At 42.8% G+C, this 18,625-nt stretch overlaps 1 protein-coding gene across 1 annotated transcript; it reads left to right on the top strand.

Annotated features, from left to right (window-relative positions):
- The first annotated feature begins 683 nt into the window (after positions 1-683).
- Positions 684-16,173, top strand: TMPRSS5 (transmembrane serine protease 5). The gene is made up of 13 exons (XM_029573201.1): positions 684-755; positions 4,559-4,691; positions 6,108-6,215; positions 8,489-8,605; positions 11,059-11,194; positions 12,055-12,168; positions 12,311-12,354; positions 12,851-13,013; positions 13,113-13,276; positions 13,379-13,477; positions 13,566-13,708; positions 13,792-13,944; positions 14,117-16,173. The coding sequence occupies exons 1-13, from the start codon at positions 753-755 to the stop codon at positions 14,123-14,125; spliced, it is 1,386 nt and encodes a 461-aa protein (XP_029429061.1). The 5' UTR covers positions 684-752; the 3' UTR covers positions 14,126-16,173.
- Positions 16,174-18,625: the final 2,452 nt, after the last annotated feature.

The raw sequence follows: 18,625 nt of genomic DNA, 5'->3' as shown, positions 1-18,625 counted from the left end.
TTGTATCACCTTTTATTTGCAGGTGACATGCGTGATGAAGACATTAGAATAATGTTGGTATTTGTTGACCCAGCTTTGTATTATATATATTATTTGTGTAACTCAAGAGTGAACAATTAAATATCATTAAATGATGAAATCATTGTAATTTAAGTTGAATATTAGGTGTTCATGTTATTTGTCAACAATGATATAATAGCTTTATTGTTACCTTGCTTCCCCAGGTGCCTGCTGTAATTAACTCTGTGTCTTGTGTCCCCCCCCCCCCCCCCCCATGCCAACCAGATAAGCCCTGTCTAAACAATCGGACCCAAGACTGGAAATATGTCAACAGCTCTTCATCTGGCCGAACAGGACGTCGCCACCTCTTTAAACAGGAAAAGTGCAGCAGCTGGTGGTAATTTAGCCTTTTTTTTTCCGGCAGGGGTGGGGATGCTGTTGCTACGTCACCCGGGCCCCCGTCCAGTGCTGTTTGCCCCTGCTTGAGTGTGAGCCTCCTTGTGTCAAGGTGGATGAACCAGTCCAGCAGGCCTCCTGACCTCTTTCAGACAAGAGCCCCATTCATTAGGCTGCTCTCTGGTTTTGTGTGATTAGGATCCACTATTTAGTAATGGGTCGAGGTGCTGGGGGAGGGCATCCTTTCTTATTTTTGTTTCCTTTTTAAGTAAGGAGACAGCAGCAGCTTTTCCCCTTGTAAGCAGGCAGGCCCGCGTGGAGTTTGCTGCTGTCTGAGTTGCTGCCCTCCGATTAACATGGTAAGGCACCTCATTTAGTATTTATTAAACTTGATTGAAGGGGCTGGAGGGCTGCTAACTCTCTCGTCTAGCCCAGCATCCATACAGTTTAGTCACTGAAAACCAGTTAAGTGCTAGAATAGCCCCGAGAGCTTTATTCCCTGGTACGTTTAAAGATGGCACCTTCCCAGAGGGTAGGGCGGCAATGCCTTTTAACTGCTTTGCTTTGACATTTGTTTAACATGCCTGTTATTTGGGAGATTTCATGGCACCAAGTGGGAAAGCACGCTTGGTGAAACGTTCAGGGGGGAAAAAGAGAAGGAAAAAAAAAAACCCCGTAAAAGATATTAACCCCGTAAAAAAAAGATATTAACCCCGTAAAAGATACTGTATCAAATACTACTTTTAAGAATCTGCAACTGGACAATTATCTTGGAGCTCAAAAATTCACTTTATTTCATATATTTATTTGGCATTGCTTATTTTTATATTTATTGCTACGTTAAATAGTTATACTTCTTATATATAAAATATTATATTTCTTTATTTATTTCCAGTTAAAGTATTATCACTTTATTTATTATTATGTTAAATTGTCAACCAGTTATACTGTTCCATATGTTCTACGGTTCCATGTAAAGCTCCGCTCTCTGTTGAGCAGTTCTTCGTTTTATGTAAACCGGAGTGATTTGTAGTCCCTACAAGAACTTCGGTATATAAAAATTAAAAATAAATAAATATTAAAACGTGATGGTTAGGTAGGAGAAAGTTTTGCAGCGAAAGGGAAAGCGGGTGTGACGTAGGCGTGTACAGCACTCGCACAACGCTGATTTTGTGTGCAAACGTCCTGGAATGCTCCACACCACCCATACCATGACACTGCTAGTACACGGGTACGTTTGGCTCTTACAAAATACTATTTATGTCTGTACATGTTGCTTACATGTGTACCTTCCAGTTTTTGGCTGGGTAGGGAAAGGTATCCCTTAACCGGTTAATCTTGGCTGCTCAGTGGTTATTTTGAAAATTGACCCAATAGTAAATGATGTTAGAAATGTAATTATATTTATAAGCAGAGTACGTACATAAAATACCTGCCTCTGTGTATAAAAGATGCGCATGATAAAAGATGCTTACAAAATATGCAGTGATTTACATTAAAATAATGTGCTTGTACTGAAACAAACGTGCATGCTTTGGGCAGAGATGCATAACATTTTAGAAACCACACAGCTTTCTGCCACACAGTTTATAAAATACAGGCGTAACGTGGACCTGCTTGGGGGTATACGTGCTGGTTTATGCACACTGTTGAAAATTACCCTCTGGTTATCTTTTGGGCAGATTTTCAGCTGAAAATATGGATAACTCTAGCCAGTCAAAGGTTGATCAACTAAGGGCTAGATTTATCAAAATATTGCATGCGATATGGGGGAAGAGAGAGAGAGAGAGCGCCTATCTACTCTCTACTTGGTAACATCAAGCTAGGTTGAGAGAACTTTGTACAAATGTCATTGTTGTGTGAGTTTCCTCACTCCGAATGACGATCAAATCTTCACAAGAGTGCACTGTTCTGTTTGTACGTCTCACTCTGCATGTAAAAGTGGCCCCCTAAACCTCACCTCGAGTTACTAGGTGGGCCTCCTATAGTGGCATAAATAGCTGCTTACTATGGTCCACCCCCAGAGGCGTGTGCACTTTCTCTCTCTCTCTCAAATTGTGTTATGGGGAAATTGCATGACATTGTACAGCTTAACAAACTTCACACTTTTACAAAATTCCCACCTCCGACTCCGCTCCAATCCCTCCCCTTTTAAAAATTAGCTTTGCACCGTGCAAAAAAAGTCTTAACGCATGTGAAAAATCCATAACACGAGTTGGAAAATGACCCTATAAATTTTAACAAATTTAGCAAACGTCCTTTGAAATCATCCTCTGATCCCTCTCCTCCAACCTCCCTCCCAACACTGAAAAAAATCTTCAAATCTTGATGACCCTCCCAACATGCAATGTAAAAAAACAAACAAAACAAAAGCCCCTTCTCCCTTCCAATAATCAATGCAATAAAATCTCCATACTCTGATAAATCCCGATCCCCATCTTCCCACCCAACACCTCTCTGCAATCGGTTCTTACCATTGCAGAGGTTCATCTGTTCCTCAGCAGGAGAGTTGGCATAGTCCTCCTGCCCATTAGCCTGGTCAGTATTCAGTGACTGAGATTTAGCTGGCCCAATCCTTTCCACAGGCTGTTGCTTAAAAAAAAAAGATTTAAATCGTAACTTTCGGCCGTCACACTTAGAACAGAACATGGCACAGGACGTTCTAATTTCTCTGTCAATACCTGGTGAATTGGCCTAAGTCAGGGGTAGCCCTGGGTTGCCTCAAACGGTTCGCCATTGTATGCAAATATGTCTCCTGAATATTCATTGTGGATGTCCTGAAAACCAGACCTATTTGTGGCACTCGAGAACTGGCATTGAATAAAAATGTATATTTGGTTTCTGAACCAGGATTTTCTAAGCTGCGGGGGTGAGAGAGATGTACACATTTTTAAGCCCACAAGTGCAGTCTTGCCACTTATGATAGCAGCAGTTCTCAAGGTCAAAGGCCAGTAGTCCCTTGGTTCCAACCTACTTTCAGTATGCAGTCCGGTCAGTCGTCCAAATGCTCAAAGCATTTTAATCTCAGCATGTTAAACAGTTCTGTACTATGCAAATCTTTTTTTTTTATAGTCTAGGGGTTTTTGAGTGAGAAACGCCTCAGGTGTGTGGGCTCCATAGCTTTCAGGCTTCTTTGAAGTCTGTAGATGAAGGGAGATGCTAGCCTTGAGCGAAGTTTGTTCCCTTTTTTTAGAACGAGGTGTTCTGGGGGGGATTTTTTTTTTTGGACCCAGCCGTTTATTCCTCCTCCTTTCAACCGCCAGCTCAAAGAGAACCGGTGCTTGAATCCAAGCACCATCGACCCTTCTTTCACAACTGCTGTCTTTTTTTTTTCCCCTCGTTTTATAACTCATGAGTTATCCAGCAAAATGGCGAGTTCTTAACATCTGCAGTACTTATGAGCCAACGGATACTTCACGCATATCCAGCATAGCTCTCTGCTTCAACGGCAGGGGAGAAGAAAAACAACCAATAAGGGCTGTATAACATAGGCTGGGTAAAACAAATAAGCATGGGTGTAGCTTGCTTATTGCGGTGGTTACTTCCCCTACTACCCATAACTAATCAAGCTTGATATTTCACTTGGATGCAGCTCCATCACTGCTCTCTACATTAATGGTGGGGGTGGAAGGGAAATAGAACCAAAGAGCTAAGAGAAACAGATAAGTATGAGAGAAAAAAAGTGTGAAGCTTGCTGGGCAGACTGGATGAGCCGTTTGGTCTTCTTCTGCCGTCATTTCTATGTTTCTATGCCACAGCCGATTTAAGTGGTAACAGTAGGGGGGGAGGGGATAAGTGACACGCGGGCCAGTGGCCTGACTCCCAGCCGCAAGGCCGAACTCCCTCAAACCCTTCCAAGAGCACGTTTAAAAAATTAAGTCCTTCCCCTGCCTCTTCCCCGGTTTGACAGTTTGTGCAAGTAACGCCCACACCTGCTTGGTACCTTCGGAAACCCCTTTCTTCTGCCAGGACTGCCAGTGCACTTGGTGCGATCCCAGCAGCTTTCAGCGTTGCTGTGACAAATTTTTCTGGCGCACTACCAGCTTCAGCGGCCCCCCCCCCCTCACCCCCCATACCCCTGTTAAAAAGGGGGGGGGGGTTGGTAAACTAAAATGATCTTATATTGTGCAAAAACCTTCTTTGTGTTTAATCTTCTCCTCAGAGTCTGGGATCCATTGTGCAGCCCGGTCTCGCTGCACGGCACCATGCAGAGGGCAGGTCCGGTTTTGAGAACGACCGTGAAGGATCGGTGACAAAGCGTGAATTAAGGAACGCAAAGGCCTCTTCAGAGTCACGTATGCTGGCGCAGTCGCCTCTAAACTTGACTTATCGACTGGCGGCAAATCCCCCCCCCCCCCCCCCATGAAATCTATAACTGTACCATCCCCCACCCCCATACACTTTGCCTGGTCCTTCAATGTTTATTATTATTATTATTATTATTATTATTATTAAGACTTAGAATTCGTTTTCCAGCCATTTATTGTATGATTACATAAAAACTACCGCTATGGCAGCTCCACCGGGGTGGAAGGGCTTCAGTTTCCAAAGGGCATGGATACAAGCTTGTGTTCCAGGTGCTGCATGCGCCTTTGGACAGCTGTAGCGTGATTTCCTGCCATCGGAACGTTTTTCACCCCCTTTTCCCCAGAGCTTGCATTTGTACCCAGACTGACGTTAAATACCATCCTCCGGGAGAGACCCTGCCTTACTGCAGCCTTTTGTATCAAGCAATGCACTTTAACAGGTTCCAAATATCCAACATGTGCTTCAATCAGTTTTAATGTGCTGCGGCCGGGAAATCCACTGCCATTCAGCTGGGACCCTTAAGTTAAGCCTGTTTCTAAAGGCGACCCCCTTACTGCTACTTGGAAACATTGCAGTTAAAGTGATGGTATTGGGGGGGGACGGGGACACTGTTTCATGCTGTCAGATCTGTGCATAGCAGGAAGGGGGGATGGGACGTATAAATGAATAAATAGAAGACCCGGCATAATGTTCCATTTTCTTCCTCAGTAGATCAAAGCTGGATGGAGAAAATGATTAAGCTTGCATTAGGTCCTGACAATGCTCTGCCTTAGTACAGCAGTTTTATTTCTTGTTTATGCTACTTTTTTAATACTGTGCACTACTTCACATGCTGTCGTTTTAGCTGAAGCTGCAGAAAAGCCAATGAACTCGTACTGTAATGTGTAAAGCAAGCCTGTTAGAAGGAAAGTGGTGCATTAGATTACCACCTGCAATCTTGCTGAAACTCTGGGTTTTCTGGTATTTAACAGGTCATGGGTGTCCTTGTGCACTTTTGTCGAAGCTATGTTTGCTTGCTTCCAAAAGTGAATCTTGTACCTGGAGTATATTTGTTTTGCTAGTCTTCCCTTGGAATTTATAACTCATGAGGGAAGCAGCCAGGGAAATGCTTTCTCCACTGCTGTTGATATTGCCCCCCACGTTCAGTGCATCTCTAAACCGTGACTTGGACGTGGGGCAGACAGCACTACATATGCTGCTTCTTATGTACACCTGCTCCTTGCCGCTGCTGAGATAAGATGCTGAGCTCCCCAGACCTTTGCTTTGACTCCCATGCAGCAGTGCTTGCATTCCTAATGTTGTAGGACAGCCATAGCATTTTGGGATTGTACAAGGAAAATGCAGACAGTCTTCTAGGCCACTTCCTAGTTGATCCTCCCCCACCTCTTTCTTGTGATTTTCAGATGTCACCAAAGCTTTCTTTGATGCCTTCCGCACCTTTAAGAAATGCTTGGTCATCATCGCTGCCGTTGGGTTGTTGGCTGGCACGGCTGTGGGAACTTGGATCCTAGGTAGGGAACTTGGATTGCACCTTTTATCTTTTCTAGCAAAGTACCCAAAGCTATGTGATGGCCAGACGGAAAGAAGACGATAGTGGACGAAATAAAATGGAAGAGAACACTGATATTTAGCTTATTCATTCATATGGGGCAAGTTTGAGTATCCTGGTTGCAAAGTATGCATGGACTTTGCAGCCAGTTCTCAAAGGGATTCTGGTCTGTTTGCGTGGGCAGTTGATTGGGGACAAAAATAGTGTGGATGTACATTTGAAAATGCAAATGTACATGTACTGCTTATGTCGCCGACGAAAACGGATCCCTAGGACCATCCTTTTTTTTTTTTTTTTTGTAACCGCTAAAAGTACGTGTTCTGTGGTAGCCTGCACACAATCTCAGCCGGATTGAGGATAGCTATTTTCAGCCAAGTTTATTTACCTAGATACATTTGTCTTACTTTCTGTCTGCCACCTGCTTTCCAGTAATAGATCTCAGTAGTAGTCCTATTTATTTCACTAAATTGCCCGATCCACGAGAGTTGGCCTGCAGAAGGGAAGCTGGCTGAGGTAGGTTAGGTGCAATAGCTGTTAACACAACGGAGCTAGCCCGTCACTCCACGCTTCAGGACAGCTTTCCTTTGGCAGCCAAACTGTTTCTGCTCGTCAGCGATTTCTTGGACCCTTCCCACGCACGGGTAGTTTTATCCATAATATGCCGGAAGCAAAGGCAAAGATGTTTGTGTGTGTTTTGGGTTTTTTTTTTTCCAAGAAGAACTGCTCTGAGATACTTAAAACAAAAGCCTATTGTACTAGAATGGGGAGGAATTGCCTGCCTCCAAAAGAATGTGTTTAATCAATACTTGTTTTGCCTGAGTTATGGTAACAGGGCAGGCGCTGGACAAAATGGCACCCCAGCCAAGGGTGGCTTTCTGAGCGCCCCTTACAGGCTTGCATGCTTAGAATGACTAAAAGGAGTTATGTGGTGGCCCCTCCTCCAGCCCAGCCTGGCTCGGTACCCGCGGTTTGAGTTTATTCGGATTTGATACAGCACCATCCATCACATAGCAGAGCAGTTTACAAAATGAATGCACAGCAACAGCAGATAAAAACCAACAAACCATTCCAGATGATTATCTCACCAACATAAAATGTCTCACTTTACCAAGCATAGAGCCTGCTCATTGCATTATATTGCAAGCAAAAAGAGAAAAAAAACCCCATAGCTCATGCTGCCATTTTTAATATAAGGGCTCCAATTCCTAAAAAAAAAAAACTGGTTAAAAACTCGTGTTTTTTTTTTTTTTACAAAACCTGTCCCTGAATTCCAGTCTTGCATCCAGAGGGCTCGCACACCATAATCTAGGAGCTTGGTAGGAAAAACATAAGCGCATCTTGTCCCCTCTAACCTGATCTCAGATGGTGATGGGACCCTCGGCAATTCCTGGTTTATGTAAGGGACTTAATTTTCAGTTCTTTCACTTTATTTTCCCAAGAAATTTATCAGCATTTATTACAAGAACAAAACCAGGAGAAATCGCAGAAGGGGGGAAAAAAAAAAAAAAAAGACGTCATTTTTCCAGATAAATATAATTTTTCTTTCTGTCATAATGAACACTGATAAACTCCTGGGGAAAAATAAAACCTGAAACTGAAAACAAAGCTCCCTGGTTTATAAGGAATTAAAAGCTTTGCCGGGTCATACATAAAATCTTAAAACTAGTTCTTCTTGCCCCTGCTGGGAGCCACAGCGGTTCCCTTCTTGAGCAGCCTTTGCAGTGGCCCCGTGGGGCAGGCTCCTCGCTGGGCGTGGGCTGAGAAGCTGTGCCTCGAATGTAAGGCTATAGGAAGATTTGGCCAGAGCATTCAGCAGCTGTCGATGCTTTTGTAATTCTAACGTATGTGTGGTACAGAACCAAAGAATGCACTGGCATGCTTCATATGTACATTAGGATGCTCTTTAGGGTGAAGTCTTGTTTTTCAAGGAAAAACACACCGCAGGAATTGGCTCAAGGTACAGCAGTATCCGAAGGAGAACCTTTAACATGGGAGCCATTGTAGTCTGTTTTTTTTTTTCGTTTTTTTTTCTTTTTTCTCTCTTCTTCTGAATTTGTAGTTGGGGCTCTGGGGTACAGCTTAACAGGGATGCGCCTTCATTGAGGTACAGTGGGAGGAACTGAGACAGCATGGGAAGGCCCCAGTGTCCCAGGAAAGGCACCGTTGCTGCTTTTTTAAAATTCAACATGGTTTTCTCCCCCCCCCCCCCCCCCCCCTCTCTCTCTCATTTTGAAGTGGAAAATTTTGTGAAACCGTTCGCCCACCAGGATCCTGCCATGGTGCAAGACACAGAGACGACCGTGAGCTGCAGCGACACAGGCAGCGGTGTCACCACCAGGACTCCCAGTAAAGGTTTTTCCTTTTTATTTTTTTTCCCTCCCCCTCCCGATGTGACCACCTAATGCTCTCTGTTCTCATTTTGCCAGCAACGTTTCATCTGCATGGCTGCACTTGTTCCTCGGGAATTTCCACTTCAGGGCTGGACGTAGCGAGATCTTCCCAAACTAGTTTTGAGGTGACAGCTAGTGAATGTTTATCTTCCTTCACCTGATAACTTTTATATAGTTGGTCATCTTTTCTATTCTGATTAAATCAAATTAAGGCTGTATAAAGAGCCCCCATCCCCATTATAGTTCAGGAGAGGGCACAGATAAGGACGCTGAAGGACTCCACAAATCACATTTCCGTGAACTCTTATTCATTATTGTGCATTGCATGTTTGGGCCTTAATGGGATCAACTAGAGATGTGAATCGAAACCGGGTTCGGTTCGGTTCCGATTCAAATCGTGCATTTTTTTTCGTCCGGCCCGATCGGTTTTTTGTTTTGTTTTTTTTTTAATTGACAAAGAGTTTCAAAATTTTACAACATATTCATCCATCTAATCTTTCATAAAGAAGAAAATATATATCATACCCCAACAATATAATCTAAAACAAAAAGAAATTAATCAAAACAAAACTCTTGTAATTATAGAAGTAAAATAATTAAGGAATATAAGTGGATCCAAGATGTTGTTAGGGAGCATAAATCATCAAAATTATAGGAAAACTTTAAGGAGAGATCATTAATGCCCGAACTACTAAGGTACAGCACTCTCAAGGAACGTAAATGTGAAGGATCGTAGTATACATATTTGTTATTATTTATATACATTAAGCATTTGCAAGGATATCTAATTGTAATTTTGGCTCCCAGCTGCCTTGCTTCTTGGCACATCTCTAACATCTGTTTTCTACGAAGTTGGGTACTTCTTGAAAGATCAGGATAAAATGGCACCGGCCATCCTGTGCTCCTACCATGTGACAGGGGCCGGCCAATGGCACGGATACCCTGTCACATGGTAAGGGCAAAGGGCCATCGGCACCATTTTTATTAGTGGCAGCCGACGGCCCGAGAGCGGGAGATCAGTCCCGGGGCCCACTGGACCACCAGGTAATTTTAAAATGTTTTGGGGGGGGGGGGGTCGGGAGGGTGGTGGAGGCTAAGGGAGCGGTTTTAAAGGGTCGGGGTGGGTTTTCAGGTTGTGTCCTAACTCCCGTTAGTGTGCACTAACCCGATTAACGATTTTTTTCACGATAAATCGGTGGAATTTCTATTGTATCGCACTCTTTACCGATTAATGACGATTTAAAAAATATCGGACGATATTTTAAATCATCAAAAAACGATTCACATCCCTAGGATCAATTAACAGAAACATTTTTTTCATTTTGATCCATGGATAGAATGAGGGGTTGTCCCATTCAGAGCAGAAGGGGAGGGGGCCAGAATGAAACTGGAATCTTTACAGGTTCTGATACCTTATGCTGGAGCAACAAAAATATTGTAGCACGCGAGCTTTTAAGAGCATACAGGTCCTTGTGCATCACCTCTTTTGGTGGTTCGCCAGAAAGGCGTCACAGCCTAGAAAAGATTCCAGTTTTCCTTGTGTTGAAAGTGATTCGTGCGATGGTGACATCCCCTTCCACCGTTCTCTTTCCCAACAAACTCCTTCAGCTCCTAACCCCTAACATGAAGTTGCCGGAAGCTGACAGGTATCTCAAAAGCACTGGCTATGTTCATTTTATGGAAAGTAAGATTTATTCTGGAATATGCTTGGAAACCCGGGCAGCCCAGTAGCGGTGGCAGCCAGGTAGGTCTTGGTTAGCTCCTGAGCTGGGTAAGCTGGGGATGCAGCCCCTCAGAGAAGAGGGATTTATGGTTATTGCTCCCAGGTGACACCTGGTGGCCAGATTTAGGGTCTGTGATTGCAGGGTTCCAGAAGGAGCCCTAGTGCATGGCCCCTGGCCAAGGACTGTCAACTACAATGAGTGGGCCAGGGGGGCACCTCTCCCCAACCAGTCGAGTTTTCAGGATATTCCTAATGAATATACATGAGAAATATTTGCATATAAAAGAGGTAGTACATGCAAATAAATCTCATGCATATTCATTAGAGAGATCCTGAAAACCCAATTAGCTGGGGGGGGGGGGGGTTCCCAAGGACCAGTTTGAGTATCCCTGGACTAGAGTACGCTAAATGAAGGCTCATAGTGCCAGGATCTCAGCCCTGGTTCTGATGCGAAATGGAAATGAAACTGCTGGTTTTCTTCCCTCTGCAGATATTTTATTTATAAAATTAATTAAAAAAAAAAAAAACAACAAACAAACTCCTATACTTCCCCAGGCTTTCTTCCATGTGAGATGATGATCTTATTGGGACAAATAGATCTGATTGGACAAAGCCTGCTGATGCAGTCTGTTTTGATTTGCTTACAGGAAGAGCCAGTAATCAGACTCTATTTTTTTATGCAATGATTTCAGTTTCTTTCAGAATAAATACAGAAAACTTCTTGTTGGAAGTGCAGGTGGAGAACAGACCGAGCTGGCTCCTAGTGTGTCACGATGGATGGATGCCTTCCTTGGGTACTGCCATATGCAGACAACTTGGGCACGCCAGGTAGACAAGACCAGACCCAACGAGCAGCAAGACACCCATCTCTGACTTCATACGTTTTTCTCCTTCATCCTTTCCTAATGCAACTCCTTCTTGTTTCTCCTCTCTTTAACGCAGAGTCCTAGTAGCGATTGCTTGTTCCCATGGGCTTGAGGCTTTTTTTGCACTCCAGCTGGCACTTCTGGCACGAGGGAGAGGTAGTGCGGCCGATGAGGAATCCGGTTTTTCATAGCTCTCTGGGGCGGTTAGGAAGAAGGGCTTAGACACAAAGTGCCAGTCCCTGTTCAAAAAATAATGAAATCTCCTGTCTTTTAAACCCTTCTTGCGTCGAGCATACCTGGGACCACTCCATGTTTCACCCACCTTCTCCTGTGAGCCGGAGGGAGGTGGCTGATGCTGAATTAGTCAGTGTGGGCCAGAAAAATAAAAGCTGGAGGACTATCACAAGGCATGGACAAGGAGTGGGGTCTCAGGGGAGGGGGGGAGTCTGCCACAGCAAACCTTGCTTGAGGCACTGATTTGGTCCGGCAACTTCCCTGTGTACACACCACAAACCTCCCCTCCTGCCAGGATGCCCATACATCAGGAGTTGTATGTAGACCTGCGCCTGACTGAACACCTCTGTTCTACCATAGGGAGGCCTTGATAATCAGTTACTCACGAGCAAGGAATGGTGTGAGGGTTTGTTTGTTTTTTAGTTTTTAGTTGGCCCTTTTCCTCTAGAACGGCAGGGATGGTGGTAATTGCATTGAAAGCGCAGTTTTACTTATTAGGAGCACGTTACCCTGATGTGCCTGTCGCCCAGTGTTGCAGAGCAAGGCCTCAAAGTGCCATCCTGGAGCCTCTGCCTTTTCTTTCTGCAGCCTCACGCACCACAAAGGAGTGAACACCACAGACATCCGCTTGAATCACCAGCAGGGGTTTGTTCAGCTGGTGAGCAGCCGGGACAGCAGCGCCGACCACCTGTGGCAGCTCAGGTACTTCATTTTAGCATTGCACGTGGCGTCCTTACCCAGAGCGGGAGGTCAACAAACGTTCACCCACTGATCCGCATCTGCAAATCCGTTGTATCTCCGTGTGATAACTTTTTTTCAGGGTAAACTTTTTATTTTCTTGCAGAAGCACCTGTGATTCAGGCAGAATTGTTGCCTTAAAATGTTCTGGTAAGTTATGGTTACGGCCTTGTGTGTGTGGGGTTTTTTTCCCCTTCTAATTTTTTGGGATGTTGCTTTCCGAAGCCCTAGCAAAAATACTGCTGTTTGCCGCGGTACCATGGTAGTGTCAAATCCCTTTTTTGTGTCCGTATTTATAAGAAAAGCCCTCCCCTGCCCCCCTCCTTCCAGCACAGGCCTACAGCCAGATAAAAGTAACTGAAGGAGCTGGCAGTGAAATCGCAAGCACGTTCCTCCCCACTTGTTGGTAAGCATTTTTTTTTTTCTTATTTTCTTTCCCAATAAAATATTAAGGCCCCCAAAACGGAAGCAGCAAGGTCAAAAAGCAAGAGACTAGATTGAGAGGGTTTTTTTTGTTTTTTTTAAAACCTGTGCAGTTACCACTCACCTCTTAAGCAGATATGAAATCAGATTTTACTCAGCAACTGAATACGATTTGGCGGTCTGTGTGACTTCCCCTGCTTGTTCTATCTCTCTCTGTGTGCAGACTGTGGCAGCCGCACAAAGGCACCTCAGCTCGCCGGAGGAAGCGACTCGGGGCAGGGCCGCTGGCCGTGGCTGGTCGGCCTGTACCTCCATTCCAAACGCATCTGCGGTGGCTCGATTGTGACCGCTCAGTGGGTTATCACTGCTGCACACTGTGTGCACAAGTACGTGTGACCTTGCCGGCTGCTTCTGCTACCCAAGGCTAGTGGTTTATTTATTACCTTAAACGAACCCTGTTCCCTTGCTTTTTTTTTTTGGCACAGGTCACCCTCTGTATCCAGCTGGCTGGTCTTTGAAGGCATTGCGTCCACTGAGCGCCAGCCTGGTTCAGCTCTTGAAAAAATTATTTACCACCCGAACTTCAATGAAAGGAGCCATGATTATGACATAGCTGTTATGAAGCTGAAAAGTCCTTTACGTTTCTCAGGTAAGAGCGTATCTGGACACTTTTTTTTTTCTAGAGAGCAAAGCCGGAGAAGCCACTGCCATTGCATGAGGATAAAGCATTTTTTCCCCCTCCAATTATTAGATAGCAGGCAAGCTGTGTGTTTGCCGCCGTATAAGGAGAATTTACGAGGGGGCATGCAGTGCTGGATCACTGGATGGGGACACATGAAAGCACATAATGGTAAGGAAGGCCTCCTTATTTCATACGCCACAGTCACTTCTCAGCGGGCGTTCTCTATCGTGTAAAAAACCTCTCCACTCCTTGCCAGCACAAGTTCCCGAAACATTGAGAGAAACGGCCGTTCCCTTAATGAGCACAAAGAAATGCAACGGTTCCTACTTGTACGATGGAAAAATCACACCCAGGATGCTCTGTGCTGGGTACTTGGATGGGAAAGTAGATGCCGGCAAGGTATGGAACGAGCAGCTTGTGTCGTGCAGTGCCAGACCTGTGAATACTGTATGGTACAACTCTTTCCTTTAAATTTGTTACAGGGGGACAGCGGTGGCCCACTGATGTGCCAGAAAGAACACGCCTGGCACTTGGTTGGCATGGTGAGCTGGGATAATAGATGTGCAGAGCCTCACCATCCTGGGGTGTACACAAAGGTGTCAGCATTTCTGGACTGGATTTATCACGTTATTGATGTAAGAACCATGTTTTCTACCTCTTTCGAGGCCGGAGGCTTTGGGCTGTTTAAAAAGCAACAGCGACACCTACTGCCAGAATAGGGAAAAACACCATAGACAGCAGTTAAAGTTTAATAACCACAAGCTAATAATACAACTAAGTAAATTACTTTATTTCATTTTTTGACAGAACAATTAGAAGAAAGGCAAGAAGAGACTTGGCAAGACATCCCAAAATTAAATTGTCTTTCTTAAATGAAATATGCTCAGAAGACATTTTAAGCAATGTGGAATTATATATAGACTATTTTAATAAACTTTATTCCACCATGATAATCATTTATTAAAAAGTACATAATATTCTGCTAGCATAAGGAAAGCCTGAATCATCTTCTTTATTAGAGGGCTATGAAATATGTTTTATCGTTTAAAGTAAAGATGTTCACGTATGCCAACAAATCTAGTGAGCTTCTTGCAACATTAATCAAAAGCTTGAACCTAGATATTTCATCACTGCAATGCAAGGTTCCCAAGGTGTTGTACCACATTGACATTAATGGAATCACAAATATTTTCTTGGATTGTTATCTCAAGTTCTAGTTGGACCAAGCTGTTCCTGATACCTTAAAGGAACATTTTTTTTAATTTACACTAACCTCAGTTATCTGAAACCCAAAGAAAGAATGCTTAGGTGGCCCTATATAACCACTTTTGAACTAGACTTGGTCAAGAGATGCCTGAAGTTGGGTAAGATGAATTCTCTGTCTAAGAGAGATCCTGGCTACCTGAAGATAACCAGGCAATAATTATAGTATTTCCTAAAAAATGAAAAGACCCTGCTAAGCCCGAGATTTATATACAGATATCCCTCATTAATCTAAATTTGATAATAGCTTCCGTCCTAGCTACTATATAGTTGGTGCTTCCAGGACTAGTGTCAGCTGATCGGATGGGCTTTGTGCAAGACGGGTATGGGCTGTGCAATGTATGCCAACTTATTCATCTATTATGGGACAAATACTTTTATAACGAGGGCGTATTGTTAGTCCTGATGCAGAAAAAGCTCTTGACAAGGGACAGTGGAATTATACGTTCTGGCTTTTGGAATTCTTTTCATAGTTAATCCTCTGAAATCTTTAAGGACCACAGGGAGTTTTGAAAATGTGCTGATCTTCCAGTTTTGGAAAAGAGATTTTCCAGTTCACCGGACTGACTCATCTTACCTGTTTCGGCTTGATGACCCCACTCCAACCTTCAAGCCTGTTTTAGCTAAACATCATTTTGATTAATAGATTTCATCTTCAAATTCAAACTTGGATGGATGGAATTACCATTATTCTTGTTTGCCTGGGGTGTTACCATGCTGGCTTACACGGAAGGATGAGATTAATCTGAAAGCTATGGTTTATAGGATTGCACCGCTGGACTGGTGGAGACTATGCTATGCCCGATTATGGCTCTTAAAGTACTAAATTCTTTTGAAGAATTGAAAAATATTTATAAAAGTCCAATTCTCATTTTTGTGTGTGCCTCCAAGCCAAGCATTACAGTTTTTGTTTTTTTTTAGTTTATAACAATGTTCTGCCCTGTTTCATTTGAATTCTTAAGAAAATGTAGTGGTTGTATCGAAGCTGGGTGTCAAAATAGAATAAAGAAATAGACTCCAATCTATCTGAAGAAGGTTTTCTGCAGTTGTTTACTTTACAAGAAACTGAATCAGTTCCTTAAACTCCAAGCGATGTAATTTAGGATCTTGTATAGACACTATTATGTACATCCAAAGTTTTTCAAACCGGTATTAATTGAAGCTGATCTTTATATAAAACGTAAAATTGGTTAAAATAGTAAATTGACACACAGTTTCACGCTATGCGTTAAAGCTTTAGGATTTTTGTAATGATATTGGCACAGAGAAAGTAACACATGAAAGTCACATGATCACACTTGGCCAAACAATACACATTGCTAAGGGATTTAAAGAGAACAAAAAAAAATATATGTGAATGAAGTCACATGATTCAAACTAACCAATCAAGACATTTTATCAGAGGATTTAAATCTGATAAGAGATTAAACCTTATACTAACCCAAACACCAAATGTAAATGCAAAACATTTCTCATGAATTTTTTCTACACGGCGCAATGCTGGATTTATGAGCGACTTCAATCATAGTATTGGATGGATTGTCTTGGTTTGTGTAAGCTGCTATGCCACCTGTTATGCTTTATAAAGAAAAGAAATGGGACACTTGGGTTTGTCATCTTTAATTCATATGTATAAGTTATAATTCATCAGCTTGTGCTTGAATTGATTCTTTGTGTATGGCTAAACTTTCAAAAGGGAAACTTTGATAAAATGAGAAAAATTGTTAGAAAAAAACTGAAAGGAGCAGCTACAAAAGTAAAAAATGTCCAAGAGGCGTGGTCATTGTTAAAAAATACCATTCTAGAAGCACAGTCCAGATGTATTCCACACATTAAGAAAGGTGGAAAGAAGGCAAAACGATTACCGGCATGGTTAAAAGGGGAGGTGAAAGAAGCTATTTTAGCCAAAAGATCTTCATTCAAAAATTGGAAGAAGGATCCAACAGAAGAAAATAGGATAAAGCATAAACATTGGCAAGTTAAATGTAAGACATTGATAAGACAGGCTAAGAGAGAATTTGAAAAGAAGTTGGCTGCAGAGGCAAAAACTCACAGTAAAAACTTTTTTAAATATATCTGAAGCAGAAAGCCTGTGAGGGAGTCAGTTGGACCGTTAGATGATCGAGGGGTTAAAGGGGCACTTAGAGAAGATAAGACCATCGCGGAAAGATTAAATGATTTCTTTGCTTCGGTGTTTACTGAAGAGGATGTTGGGGAGGTACCCGTAATGGAGAAGGTTTTCATGGGTAATGATTCAGATGGACTGAATCAAATCACGGTGAACCTAGAAGATGTGGTAGGCCTGATTGACAAACTGAAGAGTTGTAAATCACCTGGACCGGATGGTATACACCCCAGAGTTCTGAAGGAACTAAAAAATGAAATTTCAGACCTATTAGTAAAAATTTGTAACTTATCATTAAAATCATCCATTGTACCTGAAGACTGGAGGATAGCAAATGTAACCCCAATATTTAAAAAGGGCTCCAGGGGTGATCCGGGAAACTACAGACCGGTTAGCCTGACTTCAGTGCCAGGAAAAATAGTGGAAAGTGTTCTAAACATCAAAATCACAGAACATATAGAAAGACATGGTTTAATGGAACAAAGTCAGCATGGCTTTACCCAGGGCAAGTCTTGCCTCACAAATCTGCTTCACTTTTTTGAAGGAGTTAATAAACATGTGGATAAAGGAGAAGCGGTAGATATAGTATACTTGGCTTTTCAGAAGGCGTTTGACAAAGTTCCTCATGAGAGGCTTCTAGGAAAAGTAAAAAGTCATAGGATAGGTGGCGATGTCCTTTCGTGGATTGCAAACTGGCTAAAAGACAGAAAACAGAGAGTAGGATTAAATGGGCAATTTTCTCAGTGGAAGGGAGTGGACAGTGGAGTGCCTCAGGGATCTGTATTGGGACCCTTACTGTTCAATATATTTATAAATGATCTGGAAATAAATACGACGAGTGAGATAATCAAATTTGCAGATGATACAAAATTGTTCAGAGTAGTTAAATCACAAGCAGATTGTGATAAATTGCAGGAAGACCTTGTGAGACTGGAAAATTGGGCATCCAAATGGCAGATGAAATTGAATGTGGATAAGTGCAAGGTGATGCATATAGGGAAAAATAACCCATGCTATAATTACACAATGTTGGGTTCCATATTAGGTGCTACAACCCAAGAAAGAGATCTAGGCGTCATAGTGGATAACACATTGAAATCGTCGGTGCAGTGTGCTGCGGCAGTCAAAAAAGCAAACAGAATGTTGGGAATTATTAGAAAAGGAATGATGAATAAAACGGAAAATGTCATAATGCCTCTGTATCGCTCCATGGTGAGACCGCACCTTGAATACTGTGTACAATTCTGGTCGCCGCATCTCAAAAAAGATATAATTGCGATGGAGAAGGTACAGAGAAGGGCTACCAAAATGATAAAGGGAATGGAACAACTCCCCTATGAGGAAAGACTAAAGAGGTTAGGACTTTTCAGCTTGGAGAAGAAACGACTGAGGGGGGATATGATAGAGGTGTTTAAAATCATGAGAGGTCTAGAACGGGTAGATGTGAATCGGTTATTTACTCTTTCAGATAGTAGAAAGACTAGGGAGCACTCCATGAAGTTAGCATGGGGCACATTTAAAACTAATCGGAGAAAGTTCTTTTTTACTCAACGCACAATTAAACTCTGGAATTTGTTGCCAGAGAATGTGGTTCGTGCAGTTAGTATAGCTGTGTTTAAAAAAGGATTGGATAAGTTCTTGGAGGAGAAGTCCATTACCTGCTATTAAGTTCACTTAGAGAATAGCCACTGCCATTAGCAATGGTTACATGGAATAGACTTAGTTTTTGGGTACTTGCCAGGTTCTTGTGGCCTGGATTGGCCACTGTTGGAAACAGGATGCTGGGCTTGATGGACCCTTGGTCTGACCCAGTATGGCTTTTTCTTATGTTCTTATGGCATCACATAAATGAAGGTTTTAAAAATGACATGATCTCCTATGCCAGACATACTGGAGTTGCACCCTAACTGAGGATAGACTGCTTCCTG

This window comes from Rhinatrema bivittatum, chromosome 12, assembly GCF_901001135.1.
Source record: "Rhinatrema bivittatum chromosome 12, aRhiBiv1.1, whole genome shotgun sequence".
In the NCBI taxonomy this organism is placed as follows: Eukaryota; Metazoa; Chordata; class Amphibia; order Gymnophiona; family Rhinatrematidae; genus Rhinatrema; species Rhinatrema bivittatum.
Note: the sequence above shows the minus strand (reverse complement) of the source record. Positions and strands in the feature narration are given on the sequence as shown.